The sequence below is a fragment of the Loxodonta africana genome, chromosome 5, assembly GCF_030014295.1.
Source record: "Loxodonta africana isolate mLoxAfr1 chromosome 5, mLoxAfr1.hap2, whole genome shotgun sequence".
Lineage (NCBI taxonomy): Eukaryota > Metazoa > Chordata > Mammalia > Proboscidea > Elephantidae > Loxodonta > Loxodonta africana.
In genome coordinates this window covers 115,636,306-115,659,369 of record NC_087346.1, presented here as the reverse complement: position 1 = coordinate 115,659,369, position 23,064 = coordinate 115,636,306, and the positions used below count along the sequence as shown (strand labels likewise).

General features: G+C 35.9%; 1 protein-coding gene across 2 annotated transcripts in view; it reads left to right on the top strand.

The window, feature by feature from the left end:
• Positions 1–22,805, top strand: part of TMEM33 (transmembrane protein 33) — a 28,599-nt gene extending 5,794 nt beyond the window's left edge. Inside the window, exons 5-9 of one of the 2 annotated variants that reach the window (XM_003411318.3) lie at positions 1,565–1,632; positions 4,193–4,326; positions 8,963–9,046; positions 17,352–17,492; positions 19,916–22,805. In XM_003411318.3, coding sequence (XP_003411366.1) covers positions 1,565–1,632; positions 4,193–4,326; positions 8,963–9,046; positions 17,352–17,481 — 416 coding nt within the window. In that variant the 3' untranslated portion in view covers positions 17,482–17,492; positions 19,916–22,805. Of the gene's footprint in view, positions 1–1,564; positions 1,633–4,192; positions 4,327–8,962; positions 9,047–17,351 lie in introns of both variants that reach the window. The other variant, XM_010591437.3, reaches the window with a different exon arrangement.
• The last annotated feature ends 259 nt before the right edge of the window (positions 22,806–23,064 follow it).

Below are 23,064 nucleotides of genomic sequence, written 5' to 3'. Positions count from 1 at the left end.
CTAGAACCTAGGTATCTCGACTACCGATTCAAGGTTTTCTTCTGGCTAATCCACACTGCCTCTTTTATTCAGTCAGTCTTAAGTCTAGATATGTGTCAAAGTTTAAAATTCAATTTAAAAAGTGAGGTTTTACAGTATACTTAGAAACATCTGGGAACCAATTACTCTCTTACCGGAGTTTCTAAACACCATATGGGAGTCCATGAGTGGACTTTCTGGAGGGTGTCAGTGAATACCTAGAAATTATGTGTATGTTTAGGTTCCCTGGACACACATGCATTTTCCTCAGGAGAGGGTAGATTTTATTAGTTTTAACGGGGTCTGTGGTTTATTAAAAAGTTTAAAACTTTTTGTATATGGTCTCTACAGGGTTGCCATGAGTTGGAGGCTGACTTGATGACAACTGACAGTACCACTACCCTTCAGGAAATTGGAATTTTACTTAATGCTTATGAGTGGCAGGGAAGAATTGGTCAGGATATTAATTTGCAGAAATTAGAAAGTTAGGATTTTTTTTTAATACTTGGGTATAGGTCTGTGTCTTGCTTGTCAGTTGGAAATTAGGAGCCTTTGGATCCTAAATGAGTTACAGTGAATTAGATACCCAGATTGTATTATAGCAGCCCCTCTTTCCTGTCACACCAAGCCTTCAGTTAGTGTAGAATAATACTCATTTTTTAGAAACTTTAAGTACTTTTGTTAGGAACTTCTGATATTTTAGGACAAGTATTTTTGCCATTTGCTATTGGCTAACAGTTTATATCATTCCATGGAAATAACTGACAAATTGTATGTTTTTATTAATCTCGTATAAATTGGAGGGGAGAGTGGGGTCTGTTGAGCAGTTTCCATTTTTCAAAAAGTCGAATGAAAATTGTATTTTTATCTATGACATAAAGCTGAACAGCAACTCACATATAAGAATTCTTTGCTTAATGTCTGGAATTAAACTGATGACACTCAATAGATTGTATACTAACACAAATATACATTGTCATTTTATTAGTACAGACTGAAGGTATTTATTCTAACAGCTGAATAGGTACAGTATCTCAAAATGATGGGCTTCTTGTAGGAGAGAAATAAAAAAGGTCTTTAGTTGAGGAAAATCTGGAAACTGCTCTCTAAATCTCAGTCTCCTCATCAGCGATTGAAATTGGTGAAAGCAGTCCAAAAAAAGTATCTGTGTTTGATGGCTCTTAGAATGGCCAGTTTGGCCATTTTGGGGTTAAAAGCTATTTAACCCTTTGAAGTGGCCCAGATTTTAATTTAGCAAATATTTACAGTGTTTTATTAAGCAATAGGAATAAATGAAAAATTTTCACTATTCATAAAAAATTTCAGAACTTTAGAAAATGAAACTGGGGTTTACTTGTAAATTTTAAGTTTCTTGTCGATGACAAATTTTTATTTGGTTTTAAAATATATCAGTGAAGCAAAAGCCATTACACTAAACCCTGCTTTAGCAGATATTGTTTCAGATCTATATATTTTGACATCATAAGTAGCCTGTTTTGCAGCATATTTGATGAGTTTAAATGTTCTCCTTAATTGCTTTCTTCAGTGAGTATTTTTCCGATCTTGTTATTCTCTTTGCTCCATGTTGCCACATACACTAAAAAGCTCCTTGATGTAAGTAAAACTATGCCTTTTTTTTTTTTAACTCCTAGACTATAGGTAGTTGACATCAATTTCAAAGTTCTAAGACATTTTAGCTTTTGTCACAAAGGGTTTCTCTATTCATACAACTTTGTTCTGAATTATTTAGTGATTTTGAAAGTTTTAAGTTTGTAATTTTTTATTGTAGAAGTTTCACAAAAGTACGTTTTGTAGACAAAGGATTGTATTAAGAATTACCTCTTAGTCCCCAGAGGACTTTTTAAGTTGTAATGGATCTCTTTATTTTTTTAATTCTCTTTTAAGTAGGTTATGTCGTCAGAGATCTTTTGTTTTATTAGTTTGCAGCTCTAACTACAAGTAAATTGTATTTTGTCTCTTTTATGCTCATGTTCAAAACTGCTAATTAAATTTTTTTTAAGTACTAGGTTGTAACATTAAAGCCTATTATAATTTACACAGCAACCATTAATACCAAAGATGAAGAAATTGAAATTTTTACCGACTTCTGCAGTCTGAAATTGATCAAACATGTAATCAAGATGTGTTGATAATTACTGATGATTGCAGTGCAAGAGTTAGAAACAAAGAAGGATTAATAGTTGGAAAATATGGTCGTGGTGATAGGTGCAGAGATTGCGTGATAGATTTTTGCAAGACCAGTGACCTATTCATTGGAAATACCTTTTTCTGACAATATAAATGGCAACTGTACATGTGGACCTCAGCTGTACATGTAGATGGAATACACAGGAATCAAATCAGTTATACCTGTGGAAGGAGACAATGGAGAAGCTCAATATCATCAGTCAGAACAAGGCCAGGGGCTGACTGCAGAACAGACTATCAATTGCTCATATCAAATTTAAGTAGAACCTGAAGAAAATTGAATCAAGTCCATGAAATCCAAGGTACAACCTTGAGTGTATCCCATCTGATCTTAGAGACTGTCTCAAGAAGAGATTTGGCCCATTGAATGCTAATGACTGAAAACCAGACGAGTTGTGGGATGACATCAAGGACATCATACATGAAGAAAGCAAAAGGCCATTAAAAAGAGAGAAAAGACCAAAATGGGTATCAGAAAAGACTCTGAGACTTTCTCTTGAGCTAAAGTAGCTAAAGCAAAACAAAGACATAATGAAGTGAAAGAGCTGAACCGAAGATTTCAGAGGGTGGCTTGAGAAGGTATTATAATGAAATGTGCAAAGACCTGGAGATAGAAAACCAAAAGGGAAGAACAAGCTCAACATTTCTCAACCTGCAAGAACTGAAGAAAAAATTCAAGCCTTGAGTTGCAGTATTGAAGACTTCTGTGGACAAAAAATTGAATAACGCATGAAGCATCAGAAGAAGATGGAAGGAATATACAGATTGACTGTACCAAAAAGAATTGGTTGACATTCAGCCATTTCAGATGGTAGCATATGATCAAGAACCAATAGTATTGAAGGAAGAAGTCCAAGCCGCCCTGAAGGCATTGGCAAAAAACAAGGCTCCAGGAATTGATGGAATGCCAACTGAGATGTTTCAATAAACGAATGCAGCATTGTAAGCACTCACTGATCTGTGCCAAGAAAATTGGAAGACATCCTGGCCAACGAACTGGAAAAGATCCATATTTGTACCCATTCCAAAGAAAGATGATCCAACAGAATGCGGAATTTATCCAAAAATATCATTAATATTACACACAAGTAAAATTTTGCAGAAAATAACTTAAAAACGCTTGCAGCATTACGTCGACCGGGAACTGCCAGGAATTCAAGCTGCATTCATCTCACGTACTTTGGATATGTTGTCAGGAGAGACCAGACCCTGGAGAATGACATCATGCTTGGTAAAGTAGAGGGTCAGAGAACAAGAGGAAGACCCTCGAGGAGATGAATCGACACAGTGGCTGCAACAGCGGGCTCCCACATAGCAACGTCTGTGAGATGGTGCAAGACTGGGCAGTGTTTTTGTTCTGTTGTACATTGGGTTGGCACCTAACACCGTTAAAGCCTAATCTTAGAATTGTTGTCAGGTGCCATCAAATCAGTTGCAACTCATAGTGACCCTTAGGGTGCTAGGCAGATTTACTGGATATGTACTGAAAGTTGAGTTAAAATATTATGCCTCATGTTGGCCTTTTTTTCATTCTTAGGTTTCTTTGGTCACAAATAGTTATTTGGTCATAGTAGTAATTAGACTCTGATTTCTACCCTTAGTTATCTAAGGGGTCACAGGTATTTTAACTGGGTAGTCAGATTTTCTATGGCTGGAAAGAAAAAAAAAACACCATTTTTTGTGAAATAATCTAATCTTTCTAAGAAAAATAAAACATCTAAAAATGAAAAGGACTTTTCCTAATGTTGTTTTTCTTGCTCACTCTTTAAATACATGAGATACAATAAAGCAGGAAAGTATATTGACTTTTGTCCTTTAAGTAGTTCGTAAACTTTTATACCATCATTTCCATTTAATTGACTTTTGGATGTATTTCCTGTTGGATATGCTATTTATTTTATCGAAGGAAAAAAAATGAGTCGTTGAAAATGCTTCATTGTTTATTGTTTATTTTCTTTTGTTTTAGGCAAAGGGTTCAAATAGTTTACCTCTGCTGAGATCTGTCTTGGATAAACTAAGTGCTAATCAACAGAATATTCTGAAATTTATTGCTTGTAATGAAATTTTCTTGATGCCTGCTACAGTTTTTATGCTCTTTAGGTAAGAATAAAACTACATTTGTTTTGAGAGGCTGATGACTAAGTGAATGTAATAAATAACTCAGATTTTAATGTCTAGAGCCATTGGAGCTTAGCAATCACCAACCTAACCCTTTTCACCTTATAGCAGAGAAACTGAGATGTTTGTCTTATTCATCCTCCCTTGTGATTTATCGTTTAACATTTTGAAAACTTAATAAGTAATTTCACAATTACTCCTTTTGAAAGACTCTCAGGAAGTCTATTCCATTCTGCCATTATTGAGGTGATTTTTCTTATACTAGAGAAAAGTCTTAAATGTGGTAAGCTTTAAGCTATTCATTGATTTTGTCTTTCAGTGATAGTTGTCTACAAAATCTACTTGTTTGTATTTTAATTATAGAAGTAATATATGAATAAAGAAAAAACCAAACTCGTTGCCATCGAGTTGATTCCGACTCGTTGCCACCCTGTAGGACAGGGTGGAACTGCCCCATAGGGTTTCCAAGAGCACCTGGTAGATTCAGACTGCCGGCCTTTTGGTTAGCACCCAAACTCTTAACCACCCAAACTCTTAACCACTACACCTTTCTTTAAAAAATTAGAACGTTAAAATGATATTGATCTCTTCGTTAGATTCTTGCATTTAAGTTTTATTTACTTTTTCTTTTACATCATAGATATTATATCTGTTTTACATCATAATGAATCAGTTGTTTGCACCTTGGTTTTTTCCACTCATGGTGTGTTTTCATGACTGTTAATTTGCACACACAGTACTGGCTCGTTTCTTTTAATTGCTCTTGTGTTCCATCAGAGGAGCCCTGGTGGCACAAACAGTTAAGCACTTGGCTGCTTACCAAAAGATTGGTGGTTTGAACCCACCCAACAGCTCTGCAGGAAGAAGACCTGGAAATCTACTTCGTAAAGATTACAATCAAGAAAACCCTGCGGGGCAGTTCTCTTCTGTCACATGGGGTCGCTATGAGTCGAAATTGACTCAGAGGCACCTAATAATAGTGTTCCATCTTATTAGTGTGCTGTATTTTATTACTCATTCTCCTGTTGACGGACATTTAAGTTGTTTCCAGATTTTTCCTTTTCCAAATGTTAATGAAATAAACATCTTAGCCGGGTGGTGCAATGGTTAAAGGGTTTGGCTGCTAACCAAAAGGTTGGCAGTTCAAATCTGCCAGCAGCTCCTTGGAAACCCTATGAGGCAATTCTACTCTGTCCGATAGGGTTGCTATGAGTCCGAATCGACTCGGCGGCAATGTGTTTTTTTTTCTAACTCACGTGCCAATGTTTTTTATAATATAGATACCAGAGTTGATTTTGCTGAGTATAACCCAAAAAAGACCCCAAACCCGTTGCCCTCGAGTTGATTCTGACTCATAACAATCCTATAGGACAGAGTAGAACTGCCTCGTAGGGTTTCCAAGGAGCACCTGGTGGATTTGAACTGTCAGCCTGTTGCTTAGCAGCGGTAGCTGTTAACCACTATACTACCAGGGTTTCCTGCTGAGTATAAGGTAGATCCATTTTATATTTAATAGACCATTGTCCTCTAAAATGTCTGTGTGGTCTGTTTTCCATAATGTCATTAATATGTAGCAAACTTTTATTTTTGTTGATTATAAAGTTATATTTCATTTTAATGTGCATCGACTTGATTAACTAGTAAAGTTTTTACATACCTGACAGTTACTCCTTTCTTTAGCAGTCTCTTTTCAAGCTAATAACAAAATTTTATAGATTTTCCTTAGAAGTGGGTCTCTTCTGTCCTTTAAAATAATGTTTTCCTCTGAGAACTCCAAGATCACCACATGTTGTTTAAGTTGTCGTGTCCCAAACTAGTCAATGTAATCTAAATAAGGTTCTGGAATACTACAACAAAAAAACTTCTTGTGGTTGTTGGGGACCTGTATTCTGGTTGACTTGACTAAGCCTTCTGAGCCTTTATTTCCTTACTTTAAAAACTGATAGTATTTGAAATACGTAATTTCAAAATCCCTCTAACTGTAACACTGAATGCTAGAACATAGGCTTTGATGCAGCTGTATATCAGATGAGTAACTCTAAAACTTTTACCCTAAAGTCAGTAAGTCTTATCTTCAGAGCTGAAGGCACATAAAAGATTAGTGTAATCTGGGGCAAAGGAAAAGGGACGAGGTAAAAATTCCACTGTTTCCTTATGAGTATATGTCTTTTCATCTTTCTCTTTTGTGATCCTAATCTGACACTTAAACCTATTTTGGTTTTCCCAATTATTTAAAGGAACTTTTTGCCCACTTACTTTCTTAATCATTTTTCTGTTTCTTGGGTTGCCTAATCCTGGTCTCGAGTCATGCCAGGTTCTGTGATTTTTCATATAACTAGATAAAAATTAAGGTGATAGGTACCAAAACCAGTTTATTAATGGATGTGATTGATGTCTATATTTGAAACGTCCAGGTTCTGTTTAATAAGCAAGATAATTTATACTTTTCTTAAATCAGCTTAATATACTGCTGACGAAATGCCGAGATCCCATGCAAATTTACACAAAAACTTCATTTTGGAACTGCATCAAATTTTTTGTTGGAGCACTGTGATACATTAACTCAGTTGTGCAATGTAACATTTTATTTGAATACTTACTTAGTATATACCAATTATTTTAATTTTCAAGATTATTGTAAAGGAGAAGAGAAATATTTAGAGAAATCAGTTTGTTCTAAAAAAATTAAATAAGGCTATAAAGTTTTACTGAATCTTTAATAGGAAAAACTCTTAATGCTCTAAGTATGTTACTTGGATATAACCACATTTTAAAATAAAAGTCAGTTTTAACTCATTACATGCTGCCATTCACGATAGAAGCATAATCTAATATTAGAATGCTTTATCAAGTTATATTTGTTACAGTAATACCCAGAACCAGAAAAACTAAACCCTTTGCTGTCGAGTCAATTCCAACTCATAGCGACGCAATGGGACGGAGTAGAACTGCTCCATAGGGTTTCCAAGGAGCGGCCGATGGATTCGAACTGCCGACCTTTTGGTTAGCAGCCTGAACTCTTAACCACTGTGTCACCAGGCCCCCATAGTACTTACAGCTCTGTATTTGAAAATGAACATATACTCTAAGTGTTGATCCTACTCACACATGCACACATGCGTAACAGATAAAGGGATTATCATTGTAGCTTTATTTATAATTATACACTGGAACCATCCAAGATACTCATTAGTAGTGTGAGCTTGTTAAATAATGGTACATGCATAAAATGGAATACTTGAAGCTGTAAAAAGAATGAAGAAATTTGCCTTGTAATGTGGGATGATCTCCAAGTATAGTAAGTTAAAAAGTTAAATATGAACAGGGTGGTGCATTCCCATGTATGTTTTGTTGTGTGTGGGTGCATACGTGTTGTGTGTGTGTATGTACGTTTAAGGGCTTGTTTCTTTCTGCCTAAGTTTCTTAATATTTAAAACAGGGATGATAATGCCACCTCCTTCCTAGAACTATTGTACCGATTCAGTGAATTATATAAAGTGAGTGCTATACTGATATTCGTCATTATATGCACTTGTGTATGTAAATTTCTGGAGGATACATTCAAAACCAAAACCAAACCAGTTGCTGTTAATTCTGACTCATAGCAACATTATAGACTGATATAATTTGGGGGAAAGGCTAAGTAAAATGACGGGAAACCTGTTTTTCAGTGCGTAAGATGTCAAGTTTGTATTTTCTGTAGTGTGCATTACTTCAATTTAGAAAGTTAAAGATTTGCCAACCTATTGGGGGAAATGAACATAACATTTAGTTTAATGATAAAGTTGTAATGATGCAAAGTATTTTTATTATGAAAGTAATGTCACAATTTAAGAAGGGTCAAAAAATAACCTGAAATACCACCCTTAACATTTTAATATATTTTTCCTCAAAAAGTTTTAAAATATCGTTATATATAGTTTTGTGTTCTGCTTTTTTCAAAGTTGCCATTTAGTTTTCATAACCAAGATTTTACATAGCTATACTGAGTATATAAAAAAAAAATTAATTTACTTAGATATTCCCCACCATCCACATTAAAGGTATTGCTGTATTTTATTCGTAATTATTTCAGTCAGTGTCTTCATCTAGATGCTTTTCCTAGGGAAGAATTCCAGAGTTGAAATTTCATAAGCATATATATAGCTCTTGGGTTATTATAATTATATTTTTTAATGAAGAACAATAATAGTACAGGCTGGGTAGATTTACTAGTGAGCCTATTGAACTTTACTAGGTTTTTTTCGTTTATTTGTTTATGTAAAATGAACCATTTTTCACTTTAATATTTTAGGAAGCTTTAAAACTTGATTATGAACAACTAGTAGTAATTATGTAAGCATTTATGTAACATTTTCTGATTTTTTTAATAGTTTTTTAAAATTCCAAAAGTAAAAATATATACATGGACATATGCTTATAAAAATTAACATTAACCAGTCACCAATCATATATATTATAGTTCCTTTTTTAGGATAACTCAGTTATGTATGATAGGTATTACTATGACCATTTGATGAATGAAGAGACACATTCTCCAATTGAATTGCCTTTTAAGTTTTAAGAGTATACATACGAATTCATGTCTGTTTGTCACCCTTGTATTTGTTTATTTCAGTGGTCAAGGAAGTTTGCTTCAGCCTTTTATATACTACAGATTTCTTACTCTTCGATATTCCTCGCGAAGAAATCCATATTGCCGGTAAGCTGATGACTAGTTTTAATCTATTTTGTTTGTTAAGCGTATTGTGAAAACAATAGTATTTGTACCTCTTAAGAGCTACTTAGGAGCCTTGGTGGCACAATGGTTAAGAGCTCAGCTGCTAACCAAAAGGTCGGCAGTTCAACTCCACCAGCCACTCCTTGGAAACCCTATGGGGCAGTTCTACTTTGTCCTGTAGGGTTGCCATGAGTCAGAATCATCTGAACGGCAACAGGTTTTGCTTTATCATATTATAGTAATTTACAGGAGAGAGAAATCAATGAGCCAGAAGATAGCAGAGGCTAGGAAGGTTTTACAAAAGAGAGATTTGTTCTGGAAAAATTAAAGCTTTTGAATAGACAGACTAGGAAAAAGTATTTCAGGTAGGGAGACAACAACAAGTAGGTACAAGCCATGTCTGAGTGGCGTTGCGTACAGCTCTTTGACAATAATGGAGATTCTGAATGGTGAGTTATTTTCTAAGATTACAAAGGTATTTTGAAGCCCTATGATAAAACTTCTTGAATTCCAGGATAAGAATCTTGGAATTTTTCTTTAGATGATTGGGAATAATGATTGTTTTTGATGTGATCAGAATATTTTTTAGATAGCCTTGTGCAAAATATATCGCAGAAGAAAAGAACAATGGATTACTATAGTATTCCAGGAATGAAACTTAATATACAATAAATTATGTATCCCGAGCTCAAAAGTTAAGAGTAAAACTGAAATGAACAGCTAATTTTTAATAACTTATTAACTCAGACATTAATACTTAGTTTTTTTCCCCCAAATTTAAAATAAATTCATTACATAGAGTTCAACCCCAAATCCCATCAGTGTATTAGGATAGTCCTTGTTACATTTTGATAAAATGAAAAGGACAGTTTGAATGCTGGCTTATCATTTACTAGGTGTGTGATTTTAGGCAAGTTGTTTAAATTTGAATATCTTCATTGGTAGAGCGATGTAAAATGGTAGGAATAGCATCAGAACCTGTCTAACTTCAGGGGAGATAATGACCAGGGTCAGCACAACGCTGATCCCTGTGAGGTAGAGGTCAGACATACCTCCACTCTCCAACCTTTTACCAATTCTGACAGCAGCTGTCCCTCCCATGGCACTATCTATTTGTCTTCTGGGTTTGATAATCCAGTGCAGTGGCTACACAGAACTCAGACCATACTTAAAGTTGAATGGTGTTTTTAGGAAGTAACAGGGTACGAACCCAGGATCAGGAAACATGCAAGCAGCCTCCTTTCTTAAGCACAGGACAACTCTCTTAGCTCCTCTCGGCTGCGTAAGCAGGCAGGCCCATTTTCTGCTGTGGATGCTCCCTCTGTGCCATGTGGGCCTCTTCTCAGACCCCTCAGAACAGGCCTTCTCTTTGGCCTCTCAGGACAAATGGCCCTGCTGTCTGTCATCAGCTTTGCCCCTGTTGTTGCTGGCTCTTTTGTTGGGCCTCTTTTGGCCCTTTGCTATCTTTGGTGTTACAGCTCTTTTAGGAGGTTCTTTGCCTCTTCTCTCTGCTGCTTCTCTCTTTATTCCTCCTGCTTCTGTTTGCTTCCTGTCTGAATAACTTCCGTGTGGTTGGCTGTATATATATGTATACAAACTCCTCATCAATTTCAAGACATGGCCCTCCCATCAGGGCCATGAACTGACCAATCCCTCTCAGTAGGCCAAAGATACTTCATTTGCATAGTCTATCGGCCAGTCCCTGCAGGGTGTATACCAATCACAGGGCAGGCTGCAGCCCACAACCAGCCAAAAAGTATCAAACCACAAGTTGTTTACAGCTTACCCAGGAAATATCAGTCAACCTGGACAAAAGTAAGAAACCCTCTGGGATAGAAAACTAGGGCTTAGGGAGAAAATCTCTCAAGCTGTTTTTCCAAATAGCCAAGACAAGAGGCCACATAAAGGAACTTATTTTACCACAAGAGTAAAGTGAAATATATTTTAAAAGTGCTAAGAATGTATTTGGTTCTTAATAAATAGTTTTTTGTTTTTTTCTTTTCTGCAATTCTGATTACTCACTTTTGAGGAGATCTTTGTGATTTTTTTGACAATCTTTTTTCCTGAATTAAGAACTCATTTTAGGCATAAATTATTCTTTGGTTGTTGTTGTTGAGAATGTACACAGCAGAACATACACCAGTTCAGCAATTTCCACATATAGGTAAATGTCCTTAGTGAGCCCCGAATAGGAAACCCTGGTGGCATAGTGACTAAGAGCTACCAAAACGTTGGCAGTTCAGATCCACCAGGCGCTCCTTGGAAACCCTGTGGGGCAGTTTTACTCTGTCCTGTAGGGTCACAGTAAGTCGGAATCGACTCAATGCCAACAGGCTTGGTTTTGGTTTTGGTAGTGGCAGGTAAACCTTCATTTTTACTAGATCCCATGTGTTTTTGCCTTCTTTCTTGCTGTCCATGTATTCATTTCAGACACTGTCTTCAGTCTCATTCCTGACATCTATCTTTCATGAGCAGATTTGCTTCTTTGTGTTTCTTTATACCCATTTCTTCTTCACTCCCATTTTCTTACATATCATATTAGCAAATCTGTAAATTTAGAAGTATTCAGTAGAATGAAAATAAAAGGATAGGAGTGGATCAAGACAACACAAATAAGTGTTAATAAACATTTTCAAAGATCTTCCATAAGCATACCTTTTAATCAAAACAATGAAAAAGTGTCATAAAAGATCTGAGCTTATAAATGTTGGTAAACAGACTGTAAAAACTACTTTTTCTACATTACACTTTTTTTTTAAGAGCTTTGAGACTATCGTCAGTTTTTATTATTTTCATCTATCATATTTATTCTTAAATTGGTGGTGTCAAAGTTGGGAGAGGGTTATTTACTGATTAGTTAGTAGATGAGAACTACTTTAGGTGAAGGGTAGGACAGTCAATACAGGGAAGGTCAGCTCAACTGGACTGGACCAAAAGCAAAGAAGTTTCCGGGATAAACTGAATGCTTCGAAGGTCTGCGGAGCAAGGGCAGGGGTTTGGGGACTATGGCTTAAGGGGACTTCTAAGTCAATTGGCATAATAAACTCTACTGTGAAAACATTCTGCATCCCACTTTGAAGTGTGGCGTCTAGGGTCTTAAATGCTAACAAGCGGCCATCTAAGATGCATCAATTGGGCTCAACCCATTTGGATCAAAGGAAAATGAAGAACACCAAGGTCACACGATAACTATGAGCCCGAGACAGAAAGGGCTAGAGACTTACATCATCCTGAGACCAGAAGAGCTAGATGGTGCCCAGCCACAACTGATGACTGCCCTGACAGGGAACACAACAGAGAACTCCTGAGGGAGCAGGAGAACAGTGGGATGCAGACCCCAAATTCTCATAAAAAGACCAGACTTGACGGTCTGATTGAGCCTAGAAGAAGCCCGGCAGTCATAGTCCCCAAACTTGTTGGCCCAGGACAGGAACCATTCCCGAAGACTATTCATCAGACATGGAAGGGACTGGACAATGAGCTGGAGAGAGATGCTGATGAAGAGTGAGCTACTTGTATCAGGTGGACACTTGAGACTGTGTTGGCATCTCCTGTCTGGAGGGGAGATGGGAGGGTAGAGAGCATTAGAAACTGGCAAAATGGTCACGAAAAGAGAGACTGGAAGAAGGGAGCGGGCTGACTCATTAGGGGGAGAGTAAATGGGAGTATGTAGTAAGGTGTATATAAGCTTATATGTGACAGACTGACTTGATTTGTAAACTTTCACTTAAAGCACAATAAAAATTATTAAAAAAAGAAGTTGGTGGTGTCAGTCCTTTGTGTAGGTGTTGTTTAGAGCTGTGCAATTCAATCTGTCCGATGTGGTAGTAGCTAGCGGCATTTGACCATTTAAATTTAAAGTAATTCAAACTTAAGAAAATACTCAATAGATGAATCCTGATTACAAGGGTGTGGAGAGATATGGAACAATTTCAAACTCCTGTGGAATCCAGGCTTACTGGACCAGTTGAAACTGGGAGAAACTCCTGAATCTATTGTCATGAGATAATCTTTAAGCTTGAAACTGAAACTATACCCTGAAGTCATCTTTAAACCAAGTAACAGTTTAGCTCAATTAGTAAAAAAAGTTTACCTTGAGCATTGCTCTCTTTTAAAGAATTACCCATATTTGATCAATTTGACAACAGTAACTCTAAAGTATAGATTAGAAGTTTTAAGGGCCAGCGAGTCTAACTTAATGGGGGTGAAATAATTTGGGCAGAGACAGTGAGAGAGATGATATAACATGAAGAATGTAACCAGTGTCACTGAATTGTATACGTAGAAATTGTTGAATGAGTATGTTTTGCTATGTATATATTTTCACCAAGAATAAAATTTTAAAAAATTCAGAAAAATAGAAAACTCAGTTCCTGAGTCATACTAACCACATTTCAAGTGCTCGAAAGCTGGTGGCCACTGTATTGGACAGCACAGATATGCAACATCTCTGTCATCACCAGAAATTTTGTTGTCAGCGCTGCTGTACAGGAATTTTGACTTGGTCTAATGAAAGAACTGGTGATAAGATTTTAGACTAGCCATTGACCTCATTAGGCTGCCTTTATAACCCCAGGGAGTTTGACTAGAGTGTTTTCAAGGTGCCTTCTAGTTTTATTCGTTTGACTGATTCATTCATAAAACAGTGATTGTGCGTTGATAACACATCTATGTTGAATTAAAATATCTTTCAAGGTACTTGGCGCTGAATTAGACCACTATGGAAGTCAGTGTGATGGTCAGAGGTATCGTGAAAGCACAGAGAACAGACAGAGACAGATGAGAATTCACTAATACGGTAGTAATTTAGGCTCATTGGGTGGCGCAGACAGTTTCTGTTGACTACTAATCCAAAGGTTGGTGGTTCGAACCCACCTAGCAGCATCACAGAAGAAAGGCCTGGTAATAAAGACTGTTGTTGTTAGCTGCTGTTGATTCCAACTCATGGCAGCCCCTTGTGTTAGAGCAGAATTGCCTGATATAGGGTTTCCTTAATAATATTTTATTGTGTTTTAGGTGAAAGTTTACACAGCAAATTAGGTTCTCATTTAGCAATTTTTAGACACATCGTTCCATGGCATTGGTTACAGTTTTCACAATGTGTCAGCATTCTCATTATTTCCATTCTGCTTGTCTTGTTTCCATTGATCTAGCTTCCCTTCCCCTCCTTGCCTTCTTGTCTTTGCTTTTGGGTAAATGTTGACCATTTTGTCTCATATAGTTGATTGTTTAAGGGAGCACATTACTCATGGGTGATATTGTTTATTTTATAAGCCAATCTGTTATATGGCTGAAGGGTGACCTCCAGAAATAGCCTCAGTCCCAAGTTCAAAGGGCATCTTTGGACGATAGTCTTGGGGCTTCCTCTAGTCTCTGTTGGTCCAGTAGATCTGGCCATTTTTAGGAATTTGAATTTTGTTCCACATTCTTCTCCTATTCAATCCAGGACCTTCCATTGTGTCCTGGTCAGAAAGGTAGAGATAGCCAAGCACCATATAGTTCTTCTGGTCTCAGGTTCGAAGAAGCTGTGGTTTGTCAGCCCTGGGACTAGGACTAGAAGGCAGGAGGGGACAGGAAAGCTGATGATAGGGAACCCAAGGTTGAGAAGGGAGAGTGTTGGCATGTTGTGGAGTTGTTAGCCAATGTCATGAAACAATATGTGTGCTGTTTAATGAGAAACTGGTTTATTCAGTAAACCCTCATCTAAAGTACAATTTAAAAAAAGCAAAATAAACAAATGTATTTGTACATTAAAAAAAAAAGAAGAGGCCATAGTTTGTCTGGGCTATCAGTCTTATGGACTAGTTTCTTTGAGCCTTTTGTTTCCTTTATTCATCATTCTTTGTAAAAACAAAAAACAAACCCGGTGTCACAGCAACCCTATAGAACAGAATAGAACTGCCCCATAGAATGTCCAAGAAGTGGCTGGTGGATTTGAACTGCAGACCTTTTGGTTAGCAGCTGAGTTTTTAACCACTGTGCCACCAAGGCTCCCATCGTTCTTTATGGTTTTGTAGTATTTATTCCATTGTATGTATGTACCACTATTTGTTTATTCATTCACCCGTTGATGGGCACTTTAGGTTGTTTCCGGCTTTTTGCTGTTGCCAATAATGCTACAGTGAACATAGATGTCCATATGTCTATTCATGTCACTGCTCTTACATTTCTTGGGTATACGCCTAGGAGTGGGATTGCTGAATCTTAAGATATTTCTAATTCAGCTTTTTGAGGAAGCGCCATACCGTTTTCCATAGTGGTTTTATCATTTTACAGTCTCACCAGCAATGTATAAGAGTTCCAGTCTCCCCACAACCTCATCAGCATTTGTTGTTTTCTGTTTTTTTGGTCATTGTCATTTTTCTGGGGCTGAGATGGTATCTCATTGTAGTTTTTATTTGCATCACTCTAAGGCTAATAATCACAAGCTTCTTTTCTTGTCTTGTGGGCCTCCTGAGTGTCCTCTTTGATGAAGTGTCTGTTCATGTCACTAGGGTTTTCTTAGCTATAATTTTAACAGAAGCAGGTTGCTAGGCCTTTTGTGCAGTACTGCTGAGTGGGTTTGAACTGTTTTGAACTGCCATCCTTTAGGTTAGCAGTCAAGCACAAACCGTACCATCTGGGGATCTTCTGTAAAGAGGAACCCTACGGAGCAGTTCTACTCTGTAACATACGGGGTTGCCATGGGTTGGAATCGACTTGATGGCAAGAGGTTTGGTTTTTTGGCGGTAATTTAAGCTAATTTTTTTTAAAGTTTGAGTTTTGTGCCTGAGTTCAGGCACATAGGTGCCTGAAAGTGCTTGGCATACTGGCAGTTACATGTTGTTAGAGTTTAGGAATCATATATCGAGATCTGTGTTGGGAAGGTGGGATTTGGATTTTATTTGGAGGGATGGAAAGCATTTGAAGTTTTAACCTGGGGGGAGGTTGGGAATGATGAGATCTGATTTATTAATGTATTCCAGAGGATTGATTGTAGACTTACCAAGAGGAAAAAAGACCAATTTGAAGATTGTTAGTCTAGTCAAGATAATATTAGAGGTTAAACTCATCCATTGGTAAAGGAAAGAAAGGATAAATTTGAAAGATATTTAGGAGGTAGAATCTTAGGGCTTGGGAAGAAGAATGAGATACAGAAGACCTCCATGTTCCTGGCGCAGAGACCTCAGAGATTTGTCAGTAACGGTGGCGTCACTAAGCAGATATGAGAAGGAGGGCAGATTTTTGGATAACTATGCATCTTTCCAAATTATCTTCCTTTTTTTTGGTGAGAGAATATTAAAAAAACTTTTTAAAGTAGATTTATTCCTTTTTTCTCACCCTAACCCTAAAGATAACACTGGACAGAGAAAAATAGAACAAGACTTGTATCTTATGCAGGGGTTAGGTTCTTGAGTCAGTACGTAAGGTGAAAATTGTGACTAGTCAAAATTACCATGGATAATTCTTCAGATCACAATTTACAGTATAATATATGGGATTTGGTGTATGCTAGTCTGTACAGTATGTGTGTGACTTGTACAGTAATACACAGCATGTAACAGAGAGTACTTTGTAGGCGTGGAACACAGAAGCAAAGTCCACATCCTGTTTTGAGCACAAACATGCAACATAGCTGGAACGTAGGAGTTAAGGCAGGGAGTAGTGGCAGGCGATGAAGCAGAAAATGAGGTTGGAACGTAGGAGTTAAGGCAGGGAGTAGTGGCAGGCGATGAAGCAGAAAATGAGGTTGACACCAGATTGTGGAGGGTTATGGATGTTATGCCGTGAAACTGGGCTTTAATCTGTAGGCAAAAAAGAGCCAGTTTGCTCTGCTCTTGAACGTCTGCTGTGTTGTCTCATTTAAACATCACCACGACTCTGAAGTGCATATTCCTGTTTTACAGAGGAGGAGCGCTCTAGGAGGCATGTTCATTTAAGGGAATGGGTGGGATTGCCTATATAATTCTCTCTCTCTTGCTGTCTTTTTTAAAGCTAGTTTAACTTGCCTAAGTTAAGTGTGAGAATGATGGGACTCTACTAAAAAGAACAAAATATAAAATCATTCATAACTCAGCTTTCAGATATAGCCATTTATTAAATGCTTTTGTTAGAGGAACCTTTCCACTCAAAAAAGACACAAGTGTTGATTTTGAGGATTTATCGTGTGTTTGTTCCCAGAATACATCATAGCTATTTTAACTTTGTAAAATTCTTTATTGGCTGTGACAAATTTCTTCATTAGCATTTCCTAGCATTATGTATCTTTTTCCTTGTGTTTCTGAAAGATGACAATTCTGTTTTGCAGGACCTTGTTTAATGAACTGAGGATTGTTGTTGAACACATAATAATGAAACCTGCTTGCCCCCTGTTTGTGAGAAGACTTTGTCTCCAGAGCATTGCCTTTATAAGCAGACTGGCACCAACAGTTGCATAGTTTAATATCCAGTTAAGTTATATCTAATATAAGCATTATTAGCAGCTGATACTTCTGCTAGGGGATTGTAAATTCCAGGTGTTACACTGACCTCAATCCAGTTTATGTAATTTACATAAATGCACCTCAATGGAAAAGTAATCATTTTCCTGGCATGTTAAATCAAGCCTTTTTTAAAAAAGTTTCTGAGAAAATTCTACTGTGCTGTGTTGGTAAAGGTTATGGAAGTTTGTATCTTATGATAAATGTACCAAATCTGTTTTAGATGCTGCTACGCTTATATCATGAAGTACATTTATTTCTCTTAAAAAAAAAAAGAAAAAAAAAAAAACTCAACCTAATTGGTAACCTGAGTTTATATCTGGCATGAGTTCATTATGGTAATATTAATACATGTGAATTCAGTATATTTTGAGACAGTGTTCCTTTGCCATTCAGTAATTTTGGTTGATGATTTTAGCAGAAGCGTTTCCCACTGAATTTAACTTCAAATCGCTATTAGATTGATTTCATGCTGCTTTGATAGGACAGATTCATTTGGATGTACCATTATGAGTAATTCTATATGTATCTTACTATGACCTTCCAAACTTTATTTCCTTAAATATTTGTGGCTGAGTGTTTACAAGAAAGAAAAAAGCTAAAATATAAGCTTGTTAACTGATGGGATAAATATTTGGAGTCATCTAACCTTCTACAACGGAAAGCAGTAGTTATACAGCTTTCCTTTGAGTAATGTTTCTCAAATAGGAAATCCTTCTTTTACAAATGTGGGCACACAGGTTATTGGTATTATTATAGTTTACAGCATTAACCTAGTTCAGATGCTTGACTGCCGGCTTTCTCAGTTTGTTAGGCTTGAGTTTTCAGATGCCTTTTGAAAGGAATGTAACTGAAGATTGAGCGTATGCCCACCAACTGTACTTGGTGTCATTTCTGAAATAGTAGTGAAGATTATTCTATAGATTACATATTTACCTATCAGATTTGATTTAAAAGGTTAAATGTAAAGGTTTATAGGTAAAGTAATTGAGAATGAGGCTGGGGGAGGAGTTGTGGGGGAATAGTGCACATAGGTAAATTTGGGGAATTGGGTGCTTGCAAATGTGATTTGGGTTGTGGGATATATTAAGTCCTGTTGAGCTTCTCTGAACTCCTTTATAAAATTCCTTTTGATCTTTATTACTGTTGCACGATTGGAAATGTTTAAAACATTATAAAATTTTAGTACAGAGTAAGGTAATGGTTTTTATAACTGATTTTCTTCTGTCTGCATGTAATTTCGATTTATCAAATACATTCATTAGTAACTTAACCATAACATCAGCTTTCTTTTTGTTGAACCTCCAAATCTAGACAAAGATGATATGATAGATTACAAAAAGTTCTACTTGGTAGTTCTTGTTTGAAGTCAGCTGTAACTAGATATTTTTGTATTTTTGTAATGTTGTCCACTAAGTTGGAGAAACAGCCTCATAATATACAGTTGATTGTGTGTGTGTGTGTATGTGTGTCTAGCCTCATTATCATTATATATGTAATCTGATAGTTTAAAAACTAAAATTTGTAGAGCAATAAAGTGACTGTAAAATTAAGTAAACAGCATATTGTTGATTCCTAGTGATGTTTTTAAAAAGTCTTGAATTATCAAGTTTTGGCAGCTGAAGACACTTTTTTTGAAATTACTAGTTTTTTTTTCTATAAATTTTTTTTTAATCTTGAGATAATCAGATTTATAGGAGAGTTGGAAAAATAGTACAGAGAGTTCATGTGTATCGTTTACTCAGCTTCATCTAGTGTTACCACCTTACGTAACTATAGAGTATTTGTCAAAGCTAAGGAATGAACTCTGGGACAATACTGTAAACTAAAGGGAAGAACTTACTCACACTCACTAGTTTTTCCATTTTTTATTTTTGTGTCCTTTGGTTTTAACGTGACCATCTTTTAATAACCTTTAGTATTTTTTTTTTTTTAGTTTTTTCTCTTTATTTTGAAAATCAAAAAGATTTTCACAAAGGAAAAAATTCATGTTGGTTTTAACATGAAAATTACTACAAATGAAAACACTGTTATTGACACTTTATCACATATAACAGGATTATAATATCTCTGATGTGCTCATGTTTGACTCAGTGGAAGTAGAGATTTGGTTGGTCCTTAAAGGAAGGCATGATTTATAAATGAAACACTTCTAAACTCCTGAGAAAGTAAATTTTACAATTTGAGCATTATTAGATGTTTAGTTTGCATGAAATTATAGTTAGAAATTCTACAGAATGAATATATACAACCTGCTGATTTGGCATCAAAATTATAGTGTAACTTGTACAATTATCAAATTAAAATTAAGGAAATACAATAATGGTATAGAGAATGAATGTAGTTTAAATTAACTCTTACTACATAACTCTACTTTTTGTTTTACCTACAGGTTTAAAAGAAGTTGATTTAACATTCAGAATAGCTAATTCTTCAGGAAGTGGTATAGTACCATTTTTTTTTATACTGAGGAAACCCTCTTGAACAGGTGGAAGTCTCATATAAAACCTACTTTTTTCTATATTCGTTTTGTATACTTGATTCCTTACAAATTTAAACTTTTTAATATCAGTAAAAAGACACATTTCTTAAATACAATTTGTATTTAGATTTTTTTGAAATGAGCATCACTGAGGTAGATGCTCCTGAAAGAAAGCAAAGAAGAAAACTAACCTTAGTTGTTTGGTTTTTTTGTTTTTTTTTTAAATAAATTTGGATATTTAGGAAGCTCCTTTACAGAGAAAATCAAGACATGCTAATTTTAAAACAGAGGTTATGGATGGTCAGTGGCATCTGTCATATAACCAAGATTTGCAAAGCTGTTAATTAGAAAGCTTCCTAAAAATAAAATAAGGATCCAAAAATTCAGGTTAGGTGTGGAGGTTTAGGATGTAAATATTGTTCATCCTGGAAAGGAAAACAAGTATACATGTAATAAGCAGAACTGAAAGATTCAGTTTTAAAGATGTTTCAGATTAGAATGAAGTTAATTTCGAGGGATGGTGGCAAAGACCCTTAACAAGTGCTAACGAATTTATTTTGATTAATATAGTTATTCTGGATCCCCCCCTCCTCAGTTAGGATCTGTTAGTCTCAGAGTTCTCACTCAAATTAGACTGATTTTGATAACGTATTCAGAAATGAAAACCTAAAGGGAGAAAGCCACAGACAGTTATGTTTTATAATCAGTAGGTGGCACTCTTTCCTCAAGTAGCCCCCAGTTGTTTCAGATGCAGTGTTGAAAGGTCACTAAAAGTGCTTGAGTCAGCCATAAAACTAAGAATCTGTACTTCACAACCCTTTTAATACGTAATTATTTCACGTTCAACACATATTTAGTAAGCATTTACTGTGAGTACGTGTATTAATAAAGAAATGTTCAAAACTGGAAGAAATACCCTGTCAATATCTGCTTCTAAGAAAACAGTAAAATATAAAATAGTCCACAGTTGGGAGTGACATTACTCAGATCATGGTCTGTTTTGTTTTGTTTTGTCAATATTAAGTGCCTGACTCCCCTAAACACTGTAAAACCATTCTTGCTCCTTCTGTATTTTCAGGCGTATAGAAGACCATTACTTAAAACTTGTTCATTATACCATTTTGTAGGCACACTAATGTAGCAGTTCAAGCTCTTTTAAAATTCAGACTTTTCACAGTAATTCAAAACCATAGTGAATTTTTTGGATATTCTGTCAAAAATGGCAGCTAAATTTGAAAATTCAGTTTGGGTTGAAGAGGCAACTAATTTCTCTCAATATCTTGTTGGAATTTCTCTAGAGTTGGGAGAATTCCACAGAGGCTATATGATACAGTAGCTCAACAGATAGTATACCAAAGGCTCGTGTTTATAAATCCAGGTGTTAGTCCCACAGATTGTTTTAATAAGCAGTCCTCATAATATTCTGGGTGGATAATGATTATTGGGCATGTACTAAGGATTGTGAAAGAACTGCTAAAAGATTGGGGAGGTTTCTTGGTGGTAATTATTTTAGGAGGTGTTTATCTTCTGACGTGGTATTCAGGTGGGGTTCTTTAGAAGGAACTCTTTCCAGTGTATGGGACCAACTCTACTAGCATTTCATCTCCTTTGCGTACAGGAAAACTGATCTGCGTTCAGTTTGAGTTGATGTGACAAGATACAGTAAAAGTGCAGTGTTTTTTAACTCTAAAACAGATTCTTAGGAAAGGATAGGGAAACACTATAGATGGTATCTTTGCTGGAACCTAAAAATTACGTTCTAGAAGGGCCCAAGAATCGTTTCACTTTTTCCTGCGTAACTTCATTTGAAACTATTTTTTTGATGTGCTTATCCCTTTGAAATTAACTTTCTTTTCTCTGTTCATGACAGTTTAATGTCAGATTTTTCTCTTTTTCCTTTTTAACTTTGAAACAGAACAATTCCTTTTTCACGTGAAATTTTGCCTACACGTATATAATAATTTGTAAGCTGAGATCAAATGGGCAGTCTTGGGCAGGTGACATTTATGATATGTTTATATTGGATCAAATGTGAAATGGTTGCAAAGATTAGAAATAGTCATTTATAAAATGTTTGATTTATAAATGCATTACTTCTGGTGCTCTATATGATGGGATAATATTGAAGTAAAAAATTTGTATATACGGTATGTCAGCATTTCTTAGTAACTTCTCTCGAAGCCGTTTTTAATATCTAATATTGTGCAGGTTGGGGAGTTTTACTCTTCAGGCCAATACTGTCTAGATGGTATAAATTTATAAAATAAATTGAAAAATGCATCATTCAAGACCAAAGCACATAAATGCTAATGTAGGGCTCAGAGGGGAAATATAGTTCTCCTGCGTATTTGAGAAAATGTGAAGCCCTTTCAAGAAAATCTAATAAACATAATAATCATAGCCTGCTGACACTAAGAAAAAAGGACCTCATTCGCTCTTCTATGCAGAGATTTACTGGTCCCTACTGATTTCCAAATTGGATCACTATAGTAAATTATCTGTCCTGGTACCTGTGAAAGTAAGCCCTGGGATCCATATTTGTCCTGTGTTCTGCTTAAATCAGCAAGAATGATAAATTCGATGGTGTGAAATTGGAAGTAACAAGGGCTTTCTTTGGTGATTGAGCAAAATAATGTCTCCACTTGTAATTTATTGTGACCTTTTTTCACTGTATGTGCTTTGTATGTCAAATATTTATTTCAGTACAAGTTAAATTGTTGTTCCTTCATCTGTATTGTTATAGCTAAGGTTTTATTGATGTAAAAAATCAGATTGTGTAATAAAAATCTCTGGATTTAAACAGGTTTAAAATGTTATGTTTACAAAAGAACATTTACAGTTAGAAGTCAGCTTTCTTTTGAGCCTAATTGCCTTATTATTATAATAAGGTGAATTTAAACATAATTTATTGTCCCTAGTCCATCGCAGATTATAGAAATACTGTGATTTTGTGGTCTAATGATAAAACTGAAAAAAAAGTTAAATTACGGTCAGTCTCTCAGCTGGTTGCATGTTTGCTTCTGTACTTTTCTGCTAGTGGGTTCCACATTATAGCATAG